The sequence below is a fragment of the Sturnira hondurensis genome, unplaced genomic scaffold (genome assembly GCF_014824575.4).
Source record: "Sturnira hondurensis isolate 20B ecotype Veracruz unplaced genomic scaffold, ASM1482457v3 Scaffold0011880, whole genome shotgun sequence".
Lineage (NCBI taxonomy): Eukaryota > Metazoa > Chordata > Mammalia > Chiroptera > Phyllostomidae > Sturnira > Sturnira hondurensis.
The window spans coordinates 747,484-765,232 of NW_028084511.1; the positions used below are offsets into that span (position 1 = coordinate 747,484).

Here is a 17,749-nt window from a genome sequence, read left to right on the forward strand (position 1 = left end):
AAAAGAAGTGGGACACAGAAGAGGTGAGAGAATGCTTATGTCATCAAAGAAAGTATGAAAGACTCATCTACTGAGTCTTTCTGTAACTGTAAGAATAGTATTAGACTATTAGACTATTAAATGACTATCTAATGACTTTTAGACTATTGAACTCTAATAGACCATTAGATTATTAGACTTTATAGACTATTGTAATAGTCTACTGTAATTGTAAGAATACAGTGCCTCCCAGGGCAGGGGTGTCAAACTCATTTTCACTGGGGGCCACATCAGCCATGCGGTTGCCTTCAAAGGGCCAAATGTAATTTCAGGACTGTCTAAATGTAACTACTCAACAGTTAAGTGAGAGCTTGGTGCTGCTGCTGGTAGAAACAAGGCTGGATAAAGCAAGGAGGGCTGGATTTGGCTGGTGGGCCTTGTGTTTGACACCTGTGTCCTAGCGTATAAACTCACAATGCGAAAATGCAAAAATGTTTTTAAAATCCATCATATCTGAGATTTTACCATCCCAGTGGGAATGACACTAAAGAGCAAGGCAGAAGCCCCTTGTGCCCCTCAGACCCATAGGCACCTTTCCAATGTGCAAGAATCCCCCATTTCTATCCCTGCTTTCCAGGCATTCTACCCCTCTCAGAGATACCTAATACTGTCCCATCAATGAGTTTGGGTTTGGAGTTGACAAAATCAGATGTGTTTAGGAGTCAATAAAGGAGTATAAATATGTGATGTAGCAGTTTATAAGGCCAGGGCCCAGAGCATTTATGATTTACTTAAAGGCAATATAATTTGGAAAAACTTCCAGGAGGAATCACCTCCACTTCCAGGTTTGAGCCCTCAATCCCTCGCCTTGTCCTCATAGTCTCTCCTCATGCACTGGCCAGATGCAGTGTATCCGGGCCCCGCGATGCTCAGATCTGTAGAGAATTAAACCAAATCCATAAATAACTACATAGATTAAATCCAATGCTGAACATTTAGTTGGATTGTGGCCTAAGGGAGAAATCTTATATGGCACTAGGCCAAGCCAAGCATGGAATTGTCACAGAAGTCACCCTATTCTGAATAATAGTCACTAAGGCTCAGAATGGTAGAGTTTTAGCCCTTTAATAAATTACCACAAATGGAGCTGCTTAATGAAACACAAATTTATTATCTCAGTTTCTGTAGGTCAGAAGTAGTGGATAACTTGGTTAGATTATTTGCTGTCTCACTTAGCTACAGTCATAGTGCTGGCCAGGTGTGTGGTTCTGAGGCTTGGGACCCTCTTCTAGGCTCAGTCATTGTTGGAAGAATCCAGTTCCTTGCTTTACAGGTTTCACTGTCAACTGTCAGCTATGTTGGGGGTGGGGAGGTGACTCTTTCTGCTCCTAGAAGTCACCTGCATTTCTTCTCATATGGTCCCCTCTATCTTCAACCCAGCAATAGTTTGTCAAGTCCTCCTCAAACTCTCACTTTTAAGGAGTCCTGTGATTACACAAAACCCACTCAAATAATCCAGGATAATCTCCCTGTTTTGAAGTAAATTTACTAACTTCATTTGCAAAGCTCCTTCTGCCATTTAAGGTAACATATTCATGGGCATGATATCATTCCCACAGTCCTGGGACTAAAGGAATGGAATTTTCTTGGGAGGCCACAATTCTTCCTATTATACCTGTAATGAGTGATAAAGATAGCAGAAAAAATGATTCAATGTGTTTTGATGTATTACTTTTTCATTTAATAATTTGCCTCGTCACTCATGAAACCAAAGTATAACTTATTTTTGAACAGCATGGGTTTAAACTGCACAGGTTCACTTATCCATAGATTTTTTTCAATATCTAATCAGCCCTCTGTATTTCCAGGTTTCACATCTGTGGCTTCCACTAACCACAGATCAAAAACTGTCTTTTCCACTCAGATTGGGAGTCTGTAGATGTGGATCAGGAATGTATGCATTGGTTTATGCCATTTTATATAAGGGACTCAAGCATCAGAGGATTGCAGTGCCTCTGATGGGAGACCATACTAAACCATGTAGCTCTGGTCACTTCACCGGTTGACCACAGATGCATGAGAAAACTTGGAAGCAAAGAGCCGAGCTGGACAAGAACAGGAGAAACACCCATATGACCCACAGAATTGTGAGCAAAATCAAATAGTGGTTGTTTGAAGCCACTAAGGTTTGGGGTCATTTTTTCTTGGCTAAAGCTAATAAATTCAATGGCAAAATGAACAAACAAGCAAACAAAAAAACCTGCCAAAGTGACAGGCTAAATAGAGACTATAACTGAGGGGTTTTATCAGGGGTTTATAACTGAGGATAAAACCTTTACCTTCCTTAAGATAGAGAACTAAAATAATGTTCACAGTGCTCTCTACTTGGGAATTGAAATGCCTTTATAGATCATCTAGTCCCACCTGGTCGGTGTACATATAAGGGAGCCGAAATCAAGAGAAGGGGATGTGCCCTCGCTGGTGTAGCTCAGTGGATTGAGCGTGAGCCTGCGAAGTACACGATCATGGTTCGATTCCCAGTCAGGGCACATGCCTGGGTGGCAGGCCAGTTCCCAGCAGGGGACTCACAAGAGGCAACCATACATTGATATTTCTCTCCTTCTCTCCTTCCCTTCCTGTCTAAAGATAAGTAAATAAAATTTTTTAAAAAAAGAGAAGGGGATGTGACTTCCCACGGTCACAGTGATAGCCTGACTGCACAAGGACTACCAAGCGGGTCTTCTCCCCACTCCTGGGCTTTTGACTCACTCACCTTAAGATCGTGACCAATCCTGAGATTCCATGACTCTGTGATTCTGAGGTTCTATAATTCCAAGACAAAGTACAACAATGCCAGTGCTCTAGACAACCTTGGGACAGGAGGAGAGCATGGTCTAGACTGAAATACCAACTAAATCTCTTAACACTTCAAAATATCAACACCACCATCATGGAGTCAAACACTGCACACAATCCTGTGTTTATGGTATTACCTCCAGAGGTCACTGTTCCTGAATTTCATCAGTCACGGGATCCTGCAGCTGCAATGCTCGAGTCTACCATGCCCTTCCCCAAATCACTTACTTCAAACATGAAAATCTCTGGGGTAAGTGAGATCATCCCTAAAGTAAATTTTTTTGAAAGTGCGTTACAAACTTAGTATTTGTATTCCCTAAAATTCACATTTGGAACCATAATCCTAATGCAATGGTAACTGGAAATGGGGACTTGGTGGGGGGTAATGAGTCCACTGATACGGAGCTTGCATGGATGGCATTAATGTCTCATAGGAAAAGGTCAGAGAGCTAGCTAGGTTGCTTTGTGAGGATTCACCGGAGAAGTCTGCAGCCTGCAAACCAGATGAGGGTCTTCACTCGGATCTGACCACTGTAGCACCCTGATCTCAGACTTTCAGTCTCCAGAACTGTGAGAAATAAATTTCTGCTGAAATTCAGAAATTTCATAAGCCGCTCGGCCTACGATGCTTTTTTATAGAAACCTGAACTAAGACAGGAGGCGAGGGGAGAAGAGGAAGGGAAAATATCTGATAGTGCCATGTTTTAAGGTAGGAGCCAGTTCCAGCTTTTATTTCCATTTGATTCAGGAAGTATCACTATCCTATATCAATTATGTGCAAGGTTCTGTGGAGAAGAAAACATAATAAATAAGCTAAGGTCACTGGGTTCCTACAGGTCACAAAGTAAAAATCTCCAAACTGACCACTCCGGAGATTTCTCACAGTTGAGCTGAAAGAAAGAAAAGAGAAAAATTAAATACAAATCAATAGATCAGATTCTATATCCTGGGTTACTCAGTTCTACAGTTTTATATTTCCCCAACAAAAAAAAATCAGAATTCCTTTTGACATGATATTTTCATATGTGGGGTTTTTGTAGAAAATCCCCTAATGTTGCAAGTGCTCATCTCTTCATTCACCTATCTAGCTGTTCATGAATATTATCTTTTATTTACCAATCCTCCCTTTAGACAATGTGGGAATTGAGGCTGTAATATTGCCCATATCTTAGAAAATATTTGTTTTTTTTAATTCCCAGCTTCCAAGAATGATATTATTAATTTTTCAGGAAAAAAAGCCACAGAGAATTAGAGAAAAGTGGCTTGCCGACATGCAGAAGACTATATTTCCTTAGTGTGCTTCATATATAATGGTATCCAATCTTCTGCTGAAGATTTCAAGTTATTTTAACAAATATATATTTAACTGTGTGTGAGAAACTATGTTATACACCATGGGGGCTGAAAAAATAAATGTAACTTAGTTTGTCTCACTGAGGAGAATAAATATATAATTTAGAAGTGATCAAGTGAAAATATTAAAAACTACACTTCAATGTAGCATCTAAAGAGAGCCATAGATGGTGTTGGTCATTGAGCAGGAGAATCTGGAGAGGGAAGAGTTACTTCCATCTCCAAAAAAGATGACATTGAAATTAAGAACAATCTGACAGTAACCAGAGGGGAGGGGGAGGGGATAATGAGGGAAGGGGAGAAGGGTTTTCAGGAACAACTATTAAGGACATGTGGACAAAACCAAGGGGGTGTGGAAGCAAGGGAGGGAGAAGAGTTTGGCTGGGGTGGGAGGAGTAAGTGCAGACAACTGTAATTGAGCAACAATAAAATAATTTTTAAAAAAGACAAAAGAAATAAAAGAGATGAGACAACAGCATAGCAAATTTGGCATTTAATCTGAACTCTGAAGAAGTGACAGACTTTTAGTAAGTGGAAAAGAAAGGAGAGGAGGGAGGCAGAATGCTCTTGAGGGAGAAAGTACAGTGAACAAACGCTCAGGGCAGAATAGTCTGGGAGCGGCCAAGGAGAGCTGGGAGAGAACAAACTGGACTTAAAACATGTAAAAGGATTGAAAATGCAAGTTAAAAAATAAGAAAAATAAGGATGGATAAATAAACTGCGGGACATCTGTACCATGGAGTGTCTCTCAGCACTCAAAGTGAATGAGTCACCAGGCCCAAAAGAGACGCGGAGGGACCTGAAACGCACAGTGAAGGAAGCCGGCCTATAAAGTCTACAAACTGTCGGATTCCCGATCTACGACCTTCTGGAAAAGCCAAAATGTGGAGACAATGGAAAGCTCGGTGGCTGCTGGATGGATGGAGGGGAGAGGGAGGGATGAACAGGTGACGGGCAGAGGACTTTGAGAGCAGGAAAACTATTCCGTACTGTAATGGTGGATACATGGTATACATTTTCCAAAACCCATGGAATGTACAACACAGAAAGAAGGGAAGGTTTAGAAGGAGGAAAGTAAATTTGTGTTTGGACATATTGCATATGAGGTGGTGGTAACCACGGGACATTCTAGTGGGGATGTTTGACAAGAGCTAAAAATGCGGGCCTGCAGTAGAGGAAAACGACACTGTTCACAGCTCAGCTACTTGAAGGTAAGTGAGGTTAGTGAGACTGAGAAAGTGGACGGGAATAGAAGAGGGCAGAGGACACAGACTCATGCATCGTATACCTTCCATTCTTCGTGTTGTTCTCGTCGGTCTTCCCTAGCATTTGTCGAACCACTGTGTGGTGTCGTAGTGCATCGCAAGTGTGACACAGGGAGAAAAATAGAAAAGACGGGGGTTCTGTGCACCCCGGGGTGTGGCAGTACCTTCACAGGCTCAGAGCATTTGGTTGTCCACAGAAGGGTTTTCTGACAGTTTGCTTCTGCTTGAGGCGATTCAGAACTCAGTGCTTCTTAAACTTCAGCATTTGTGTGCCACAGACTTGGAGGGGTCCCCCCAGCTTTACTGAGATGTAGTTGACATAAGATATTGTGTAATTTTAAACGCACAATGTGATGTTTTGACACATGCATGTATTGCAAATGCTTAGAGCAGTAAGATTAGTTAGTTATCATATCTTTCATTTAGCATAATTGCCATTTTCTTGTTATGGTGGGGCCATGAAAACGCAACTCAACAGCAACTTTCAAGTAGGCAATACAGTGTTCCTAACTATAGTCACCACACTACCTCAGATGCTGGAACTTATCATTGAAGTATGTAGCCACTGACCAACATCTCCCCATCCCCCCCACCCCTCAGCCCCTAACCATCACCATTCTATTCTCTGTTTCTATGAGTTCAATGTTTTTATATTCCCCATATAAAGGAGATCATACAGTATTTGTCTTTCTCTGATTTACCTCACTTAGCAGAATGCTCTCAAGGTCCATCTATGTTGTTGCAAATAGTAGGATTTCCTTCCTTTTTTATGCTGAATAATATTTCATTTTCTTTATCCATTTATCCACCAGTAGTCAGTTAGGCTGTTTCCATGTCTTCCCTATTGTAAATAGTGCTTCAGTGAACATGATAGTGCAGATTCTTCTTTAAGAAAATGATTGCTTTTCCTTTGGAAATATACCCAGAAGTGGGACTACCAGACCAAGTATACAGCAGTTCTATTTTGAATTTGAACCTGGGGACTCTATTCAGCAAGCATAGAGTAGGGCCTGATAATTTCCATCTCTAATTCCCAGGTGATCCTAAGGCTGCCAATCTGTGAACTACACCTTCAGGAGCATTGATTTAGATCACTTTGCTTATTACCAAGTACCAGATAGAGGGATCTGAAAGTCCCTGGGTACATCATAACTGAGGTTTCTAGTATCTGACCCTTATTCATAAAAGAGGATAATTGCCAGATCCTCTTACCAAAAGGAGATCTAAATTTTTGAAAGGGGGGCCCTCTATTTTGCTTTGTCCTCACCAGGTCTTTTTTCTCTGTTTTCAGGCTATGCAGATCCTGCTTGGGCTGATGAACTTTTCTTTTGGAGTTATTTTCGTTTTCACCTTTGTAGATCCGTACCCAAGGTTTCCCTTTATATTTGTTACAGGATATCCATTCTGGAGCTCCATTTTGGTGAGTATAGTCAATCAAGTTCAATATAAAGCCATGCCAACAGGGGTATTAGAGAGTTCTTAGTTACAAAATGAGCTACATTCACTTGCATAATAGGTTTTGAAACGTCAAAAAAAAAGTCAATCTTGTTGAAATTATTTTCCCATTAATTCATCGGAGTTACTGATATTCCATCATTGGGTCTTGAAGGTCCTTTGGGAATATTTCTTTGAGTCTTGAAGTTATTTGTCAGTTCATTCATTCAAAATGATTTACTATCTAAGCCAGATACATAGAGGACGTCAGTGATGATTCAAAGGTTAATAATACATGGGCCCAATACTCTGGTTTCTCTTCAGATGGTCTAAATCTTTCACCTTTCAATACATAGGCCTGATTATGGAAAATAGTATGGAGACTCTTCCAAAAACTAAAACTAGAACTATCAAATGATCCAGCAATTTCACTTTTGGGGATCTATCTGAAGGAAGTGAGTATGTACTATGTCAAAGAGAGATCTACACTCCCATGTTCACAGCAGCATTATTTACATCAGCCATGACATGGAAAAAACCTAAGTGTTCATCTGTGGACAAACGATAAAGAAGTTTATACACACACACACTGGAATGTTCTGCCATAGAAAAATGAGGATACCATGCCACTACATAGATGAAACTTGAGAGCATTATGCTAAGTAAAGTCAGTCAGATAGAGAAGGACAGATACTGTATGATCCCACTTTATGTGAAATCAGAGGGGGTGAGGGATGGTAAAAAAAAGAGGGTCAAATATATGATGAGGGAAGATTTGACTTTGGGTGGTGGGCACACACTGCAATATACAGATGATACATAGAACTGAAATCTATATAATTTTATTAACAATTTTCACCCCATCAAATTTAATTTTAAAAAACAGAAAAAAAGGATCAGATTTGAAGTTACCAGAGACAGAGAGGCATAAACTTCCAGTTATAAGATAAAAAAGTACTAGGGATGAAAATGCAACTGTACACATGATGACTATAGTCAACACTGCTGTATGATATATGTAAACACTCATATATATATGAGTAGATCCCAAGAGTTCTTATCACGAAGGAAAATACATTTTTATTTCTTTTTCCTTTGTATCTATTTGAGATGATGGATGCTAACTAGAGTTATTGTGGTCATCATTTCATAAAATATGTAAGTCAAATCAACATGATGCACACCCTAAACTTGCACAGTGATGTGTATCAATCATTCTAATAAAATTGGAGGGAAAACAAAAATCAAACATAAAAGTGGTAACACATGAAAAATTAGCATACTGTGAGATGAATGATGACAGGGGACGCACACGCAGCCTCTATAGGAAGCCACCTTCGAAACAGAGGGGCGGTTGCCCAGAGACATTTCCAGCTTGACTGAGTTTCAAGAATGTTAATCAGATGAAGACATACAGAGGAAGGGAGTTGGGGAGTGGGTGGCTGGGTGTAAGGGGTAGGATATCTTGCTGTATACCAAGGGAGAAACATGAAAAAAAAATGAGAGAAAAGCTGCAGGGTTGTCCAACCCACAGCCCATGGGCTGCATGCAGCCCAGGATGGCTATAAATGCAACCCTGCACAAAATCGTAAATTTACTTAAAACTTTTTCTTCTGCTCATCAGTTTCTGTTAGTGTTTGTGTATTTAATGTGTGGCCCAAGACAACTCTTCTTCTTCCAGTGTGGCCCAAAGATGGCAAAAGGTTGGACACCCCGGGGAGAGAACACTTTCTAAGAGTTCAGTGCAGAGAGTAAGAGTGGAGGGATGAGGCTGAAGAAACACCGGGCAATGCACTAGAAATTTAAAGGTGGATGTGCTGTCATCAGATTTGAAATTTCTACTAGACAAAGATGCTACCACAATGACTCATCGTCATGAAAATTCTTGGGGTTTTTACAGAATTCCAATATTAGCTGCAATTCTGCCTATCTAAGAGAACACATTGGATTGTAAGTGGGTATAAAGGATATTTCTTACAAGAATGATGGAATCTGATTTTATTGGTTGCAAATTGAGTATGTCCTGAGTCTGTAATAGCTGTAAAGTGATGATGGATGAGAAAACTAAAGCCCAGTGAAATTAAAAAAAGTTTCATGTTCAAATAAATAGTTAAGGCTAAAGCCAAATTTCTATCCCAGTGTTTTGTCCACTATCCACTAGTGGACAACCCATACGGAGCATCTCACACTCCATGCTCCCCCGAGAGTTGTGTGAAGGATGAAGGAGGGTCTGCAAAAGAAACGTGCAAAAGTCTATGCTGTGTGAGCTCTTTATATTCATCACTAAGATATGCCTCCTTTCCAACAGTTCGTCAATTCTGGAGCCTGCCTGATTGCACTGGAAAGAAGAGGCACAGAAAGTTTGGTGAGTTGTGTCTCCCCTTCAATAAAAATTTATTTATAACTTTGAAATGATTCATTCAAGCTTAGAAAATAGATCTGGAAAATCATCAAGCCTCTCTAATTCTATAAGCTGTCAATCACTGATACCCAGTCAATGTCATTTGCTTCTTTTTTTCATGGAATCATAAAACATTAGTGCCAAAAGCAAATTTTTCAGGCCATCCAGTTTAATTCTGATTTTAGATATAAAGACACTGAGGTGTGGGATAAGTGACTTGTCTGTGTTCTTCAGCCAAATGGCAGAATGAGTTATTATTCCAGTAACTCACTCGTTCTTCCTGTAAGTGTATTTGGTGCCCACTGCATGCCAGATGCTGGGACAGGCTGTGGTCTGACACCCCCATGATGGGCACACTGTGCAGATAACATCATGAAACCTGATAAGCAGCATCTGAAAATAAATAGGCTTTAACTTACAGATAAATTTTTACTTTTCTCGAAGGGTCAAAGTTATGAGGCATTAATGAGGCAATAAACTATTTTCAGCAAACACAAGGTTTGCAGTTTAAGAAGATAGAAAAATTACAAATAAATAGATACATTTAATTAGACAGAGTCATAAAACAAAAATGTGAACAGGTCATGACTTTGACCAGAGCATCAAAATGCAATGTCATTACCCCTTTGAATTGTTTTTTTTCTTCTTCAGCATGTAACCCTCTGCCCAAAAAAATGGCACAGGTTACAGGGGGTGGAAAGGTTGTGAAAGGTTCCCTGGACCCTGTCATTCTGAAGATGAGGGCCCGGAGTCGGGAAGTGACACACACTGGAGGGCAAGGCAGTTCCGCGGCTCTGTAGCTCTGTGAGGAGAGTCCTGCGGTCCAGGTCCCCACCCACAGACTCAGCCTGCGCCTGGCCATCGTGTTCTGGTTTCATTCTCCTTCAGATAAAGATGAGCCGAACCATGAATTGTTTTAGCGTCCTGGCAGCAATATTTGGAATCCTCCTCCTTGCATTTGGTTTCATCGTAGATCAAAACTACCTTTGTGGCTATTCTGGAGAAGTTAGTCCGTGTAAGGCTGTTAACATCCTGTTCCTTGTAAGTATGCTGCATTTTTAGGGTGAGGAGTAATGGGCTGAATCATAAATATTCATTAGCACCTAACCAGCCACATCCAAATAATGTTGCAGACAAATGTGTTTTTCATTACAAATATGTACGGAAATCATAGTACCTAATAGGCATTATACCAGGCATGCATTGTGAATAGAAAAATAAACATATTATAACCCCCAACTTCAGAAATTCACAGACGAGTAAAGGAGATAAAACATGTACATTAATGACCATAATATATAAATAAGTGATATACTAAAAGAAAAAACAGGTATAGCAACATGGTATAGTTATAGGCTTGGATGTACATTAGACTCATGAATGGAATGTTTTTACGTCTTGGTTTTAATATTTAGACTGGACTTCTGATAAAGCATGATAGATCGAAAACAAACATTTTATATCTGCTCTTTTAAAATTCCACTAAAGTCCAAGAATTAAATAATAAAAAAATTCCACTAAAGTTAGTGTAAATGCATCTAAAAGATATGAATCTACACAGACAGAAAAAATAGTCCATGAGACCCATCAGAATTTGCTGAGAAGGCTTAAAATTAATCGCATCAGAAAAAGGGGGTCCTAACAGGAGTAAAATATCTCACATGGCAGATTCAAAGGAACACTGAGCCTTTGGAAGTAGTAGGACCACAGAAAACACAGGGAAAGAGAAGGAAATAGATTCGTGTTGGCAATAATAAAATGGGATTTGTGAATTGACTCTCCTCTGAAAATAAAAAGAAGTCTACATTACAATTTTTAATAGCTTTTAAAAAAGCCCTAAAGAGCTGCAAAGTCATCTAGACCTCCTAGATACACTTTTAGAGGGAAGCCTAATTTGACATCTGTCAATGGAATGCCAAAGAGCAATAAAAGTACATCTTCCTGAAGACCACTTGTCAATGTTGCCCATGTGGAGAAAGATTCCAATCTAAGTGCAGCAGAGGAGAAACAAACCAAGGGCTTGTGCTGTGTGGTGCTGTGAGGTGCTGTGTGGTGCTGTGCTCTGCAGTGCGGTGTGGTGCTATATTGTGCTGTGTGGTTCAGTGCTGTGCTGTACTAAAATAGCTGTACAGTGTAACGAGCCTCCGGTTCACAAACAAACATTAAACACATGTGAGACGTGGGGGAGCCTTCTTATCTGGGCGTTGCTACTTCATTGTCATCAGAAACCCCATTATTGTGCTAATATCATGACTCTTCTTTTTTCTTTTCTCCTGTTACAGGGAATTTTGATCGTGCTGATGGTATTCAGCATTCTTGAATTACTCATTACTATGTCTTTCTTGGTTTTGAGTAAACAGTTTGACTGCTGTGACTGTGAGGAATGGTGTTGAAAAGCACTGTGAAAATAAAGAAGTGTTATAATGTCATGGAGAGATAAATTATGTTTGTGAGGAAACACCAGCAGGAACATGGGACATTGAGGCTGGCAACTCTTTGAAGCAAAAGGGAGTGACTCAGGAAAGTAGGGTTGGGGAGCATTTTGCCTGATTAAGCACTTCCTGCCTTCCCCAAACCACATGGTCACCTTGGGGTCCCCTCCTCTGTCAGTCATGCATTTACTGACTGGAGAACAGCAGTGTGGTGTTGTCACTGTAACAAACAGAGAAAGGAACCAAAGCCCATTGTGTGCAGTGACCAGGTCCATGATGGCCTGTTGATCTCTCCAACAGACTTCACCTAGTGGCTCCTACTCCACTGTTGGGTGGACAGATGAGTTGATTGGAAGAATGGCTTGGTCCATAAGTTTTACAAGTTTGATTGTGCAAGATCAATATGATCCACTTACAACTACAATAGCAACAATAATGCATAGGGAACCGTTTCACATGGTGTGGGAATGTAGCCCATCCCCCACTCAGGCCAGTGGGGAGCGAGGTCCAGCACACAGGAGCCATGCCCAAGGATAGGTTCTCCTGTGGGGAATCAGGCCTGCATTGTATCTAGGCCACTATGAAACTTGCTTTTGCTAAAACTCCCTCACCCTGAATTGAGGCAAAAAGTGCTTACTGTAACTTCCTAAAATCTGAGCTAAACCTCCCAAGTATGGAGTGTAACCAATTCAACCACTTTCCCCACTTAATCTACAACATCCTTCTCTTTGAAGTAATTAGCAACATTTTTTCTTTTGTTATCTGTAAAAGGTAATCACCTACAGTGAATCCGTGCATAGTAAATGAGGACCATCCTGGATGTAATGTACCCCCAAAAGCAATAAAAGCCTGTCCAGGCAGGGGTTGGGGCCCTCTCTCTCACTCAGAGGTTGGCCATGCTGTCCCTTTTCTCCATAGGACTTCTGTAGTCCATGTGAATTTGCTCACAGCTGCCACAACACACGGCTCCTGCCGGCCAGGATCCACATCAATAATGGGGAGGAATATTGGTGAAAGCCACTACAATGTTCCAGGCACCTTGCAAAGTGTTTTATGTGTATGATTTATTTAATCTAACAAATATTCTAAGAGGAAAATTTTACTATGATACTCATGTTATGGACAAGAAAACTGAAGCACAGGGAAGGTGAGTGAGACGCCCAGGGGTGCAGAGGCAGAGCCTTGGTACTGACAGGTACCAGGGCCCAAAGTGCAAACTCCCACACCAACACACCAATGTCTCTGAAGTTTTTAGTCTCAGAACCCTTTTACACTCTTAAAAACTGTTGAAGACTCATTACACATTACTACAAATAAAACTTTTATTAAAATAACTATGCTTTCCAAAATAGAAAGAAAATTCATGCAGACAGTAGCACTGACATATGGTTTTACAAATCTTTTTTTTTCAGGTTAGTTAACATTCTTTTATTTTTGGCTTTATTGAGTTATAGTTTGTATACAATAAATTGCACACCTTTAATGTATGCATACTTCTGATATCGTCACCATAGGCAAGATGTTAAGCACATCTATCACTTCCCAAAATGTCCTTGTGTCCATTTGTTGGGTTCTGTTTTTGTTTCTGGGTTGGGTTTTTTTTTTTTTTTTTTTGGTAAGAACACAACATGAAATCTTATCCTCTTAACATATTTTACAGGACACAATACCATATTATTAACTGTAAGCACTCTGTTGCACAGGTCTTCAGAACTTACCTTTACAAGAAAAACTTTACACCTATTGCAAAACAAACTCCCATTTACTTAACTGCCCATTCACACCATCTGGAAAACTTTTTTAAAAAAAGATTTTATTTATTTATCTTTAGAGGGGAAGGGAAGGAGAGAAGGAGAGAAATATCAATATATGGTTGCCTCTCGTGAGTCCCCTGCTGGTAACTGGCCTGCAACCCAGGCATGTGCCCTGACTGGGAATCGAACCGCAATTGTGTGGTTCACAGGCCCACACTCAATCCACTGAGCTACACCAGCCAGAGTGGAAAACTTTTATAAACCCCGATGCACCACATACTACCACATACCAATTAAATCAGAATGTGGAGAGCGCCAGGCACCAGTGTTTTTCGGAGATCTCTAGGTGATTCTGACCCCAAGGCAGAGCAAAGTTTGGGGGCCACCACTTCTCTCCAACTTAATGGAAGACAAGTGGGTATTCTCCATTTCCTTTGTATTCAACCTATTGTGACACTTCATCTTCTGCAGCCTGTGGAGAGTACCATGTAAACTCGTGGGAAGGGGCAAATAGGTCTTACTCAGGATTATTATGAGAGTTGTTTTGAGGTCACAGACCCCCCAAAAAGGTTTCAAGGACTCCAGATGGTCCCCAGAGCACACTCTGAGGATGGCTGCCTTATATTATGTTGCATCCAGCAATGGAATATGTGCTCAGCATTAGAGCCCTTATTAGCTCTGCCATCACACTTAATTCTCCTGAGAGGCCCCTGAGAGGTATGTACAACTGGCCTGTGTCACAGACATGAAAAGTGAAACTCAATGTGGTTAACTTTTTTGATCATCCACAGAGGGATATGATTTAGAACCAGGATTTGAAGCAAAGTCCCCACCTCCAAACCCCATTATCCTATGCTTCTTTTGGCTGAGAAAAAACCTGGTGTGTTCAAAGAAATAAACTATCAGGCTTTCACTTCTGCTAGAAGCTGGAAGGAGAGTGGCCTGTGGTTGCATATATGAGGTCAGAGGATGGGGGAGCGAGGTTCCGATGGAGATTTATTTTTAAATGTTTATTTCCAGTGGAGTGAAGTTCTGATCAAAACTGGTGGCAGCCAAGTGAGGTTCAGACGTGCGAGGTTCGAGATGCATTTAGGGATGAGAAGCTGTCGCCTCAGGGGTACGGCGTTTAAGTCAAGCCCAGTTTAAATGTCAGTTCTGCACTATAAAGCTGGTTGACGTGAACTAGTTATTTTATCTTTGTGAGATTTAAAGTCTTAGACTAGAATGCAATAGCAACACCTCCATAATGAGTTACATGAGCTTTAAATGAACTCTGTGGATGGCCTGGATCAGTGGCTGGAACCTAAAAATTCCTTGGGAAATGGTAGGTTTTATTTTAAATTTATAATTGAGGTCTTTCCTGCTTTCCAGACATCACATTTTTATCACTTATTCTGAGTGTGGGTCCATTTCTCCCGTTTCCTGAACTTTAGTTTTCATAATGATAAAACAGAACCAAAATTGTGGTGTTATAGTGATGGTACCTGCTGTACACACAGGTATTCAACTGGGGCTACTTTCCTGACTGTTAAACGTGTAACGCAGTCCTCCAGGACAGAGAGCAGGCCTCATAAACTACAAAGCTCTTAAGCACCCACATTTACACTTTCCTTAGTTTCAATTAGTTGTGGGTATAACATTGGGACTTTCCAACTTGTGACCAAGTTCTGTTTGCAACCAGGGGGAGTGGTGGATGGTAGGGAATAAAGGGTAAAGGGTCAAGTGTACGGTGATGGGAGATTTAACTTTGGGTGGTGTGCACACCATGCAATACACAAATTATGTATCAGAATTGTACACTTGAAACTATACCACTTTATCTACCAATGTCACCCCAATAAATTTAAGTTTAAACAAGTATTTGAAATGATGTCTTTGGTTTCACCTCTGAGGGACCCTGAGTCTCCCTAACCAATTCTCTGAAACCAAACCCTCCAATAGCAGGCAATTCGGGGTGCCAGGCCTTCCTGATAGTGGAGAGGGTTGTGAGAGAACCAACCCCGAAGAAGAACCATCCTCTCTCACGGCACTGCACAGAACGGGTGATCAGAAAATCTGGCCCTGCTCCCCAGGGACGTGCAGGTCAACGGACACAAATAATTGTGATAGCACAGCATTACGGAATGTAGAAACTACATGGTGAAACATAGTTTTCATTAGAGAGGTGAAATGTTTCCAGGATAAAAATAAATAAGAGCATTAGGAGGTAAGGTGAACCAAAGAAAGAAAAATTCCCATCAGGCAAATAGTAACTAAATAAAAATTGAGTTAAATTTTTATGTAGACTTCAAGAAAGAGCTCATTCTGTGGAAGCAAGAAGGACACTAGATAATGACAAGAGGTTTAATACAAGAAAAAATAGATCTAATAAAATATCTCCAAATATAAAAGAGAAAAAATAACAAAACAAATACAGTGCCGCTGACAGACCCAAACAGCGCTGAGGCTGCAGCACATCCAAGCACGTAAAGGTCAATCCAGCCAAACCAGCAAAGGTTACGTACAAGTTCATTAATATATGTAAATTCAATTTCAAGTTTATTCACTAGCAATCACACATGGAGCCACCTAAGTGATCTCACTTGACCACAGAAGAGCAGAGTAGCAAACACTTCAAGACAGACTTGGGAAAAACGGGACCCACGGTGACAAGGACAAGAAAAACCAGATGTGCAACCCCAATTCAAGCCTCACTGATGCCAGATATTTGCTCAGTCTGAGCCCACTCCCATGTTCACTGAAATGATCTCACCTTTCAGTGGAACCTAACCAACAAAACAAGCAACCAAGCGAGCAAATGTAACCAGAGACATTGAAATTAAGAACAAACAAACAATAACCATAGGGGAAATGGGAGGGGATAATGGGGGAAAAGGGGGAAGGGTTTTCAGGAACATCTATAAAGGGCACATGGACAAAACCAAGGGGAGGTGAAATCAGGGGAGGGAGGTGGGGAGATGTGGGGGGAAATCAAGGGCTCGGGTAGGGGGAGATGTCGGGGGAAAGACAGACAACTGTACTTGAACAACAATAAATTTTGAAAAGATGGAAAAAATAAAAATGAAGGCACACCTCTCCAGCCATTCATCATCCTGGACCCGAACCTTGGGCCTCACCGTCATCTGCAACTCAGATCTTATCAAATCACCATCCCTGTCAGCAACCATTCAAGCACTTGAGCAGATACTCACGGACCCACAACCAGAATGTTAAATGACAGCAGAGCTCATGTTTCCACTCCTCTCCTCCCTACAGCTTTCATGGTATGGAGGAGAGGTGTGGAACAGCTTTTAGGGCTTACTCGCGTGCACCTGATGACAGCAAATTCTCTGTCCACATGGTAGTCTGTTCCACTGATGAACTGCTCCAGTGGTGGGAAAATGGCATTTTTAAAAATTTTTATTACATTTATTGGGGTGACTTTGGTTAATAAGATTGATCCTAAAGGCAAGGGAAGTAAAGGCAAAAATAAATGAATGGAATGGCAGTACTTTTAATTAACATTCTTTTTTAAAAATTTTATTTATTTATCTTTAGAGGGAAAGGGAAGGAGAGAGAAGGAGAGAAATATCAATGTATGCTTGCCTCTCGTGAGTCCCCTGCTGGGAACTGGCCTGCAACCCAGGCATGTACCCTGACTGGGAATCGAATCGCACTTGTGTGGTTCACAGGCCCCCGCTCAATCCACTGAGCTATACCAGCCAGGGCAGCAGTACTTTTAATGTTGTATCAAAAGCAGCCTCTGCAGAACTGCTATTACCCATTGTATCTAACCCTCTGGTTCCAAACCATCCTGAAGAAGAGGGAGGCAAAGAGAGAGATAAAGGAAAAGAGAAGAGAGGAGGGGAGGGGAGGGGAGGGGAGGGAAAGCAGAGATTGAAACAGTAGAAATTTGTACCGGTGGGAGAGTGTAACCCACCCCACTATTCCTTTGACATTGTTCCTGTAAGTGCTGACTCTGACTAATACACAGCTTGTTGATAAATGGTGTGTTTGTATAAGAATCCTAGTATCTAACTTCAGAAGATACAGACTCCAACCTTCAGGCATCTCAGCCTTGGAAGATTTGCTGATCTGCAATTGTGGAGTCAGGAGGACATTCACAAGTACACGGGCTTAATAATTCTTGACTTTGTCTGCTAGACGCCTCCTTCCCACCTACTCACTCCTAAAAGTGAAGTAAAAAGGTAAAAGCCCTTACAGCCCATCTTTACAGAATTTCTAGAGCCCTTGTTGCCCTTGGGGACCCACGACCCACACCTGCTTGCAGGGTGG

General features: G+C 41.1%; 1 protein-coding gene across 1 annotated transcript; it reads left to right on the forward strand.

The window, feature by feature from the left end:
* Nucleotides 1-2,929: 2,929 nt before the first annotated feature.
* On the forward strand, nucleotides 2,930-11,681 carry MS4A5 (membrane spanning 4-domains A5). Its single transcript, XM_037060598.1, has 5 exons — nucleotides 2,930-3,085; nucleotides 6,745-6,873; nucleotides 9,196-9,252; nucleotides 10,177-10,329; nucleotides 11,571-11,681. Exons 1-5 carry the CDS (start codon nucleotides 2,930-2,932, stop codon nucleotides 11,679-11,681), a joined length of 606 nt encoding a protein of 201 aa, XP_036916493.1.
* The last annotated feature ends 6,068 nt before the right edge of the window (nucleotides 11,682-17,749 follow it).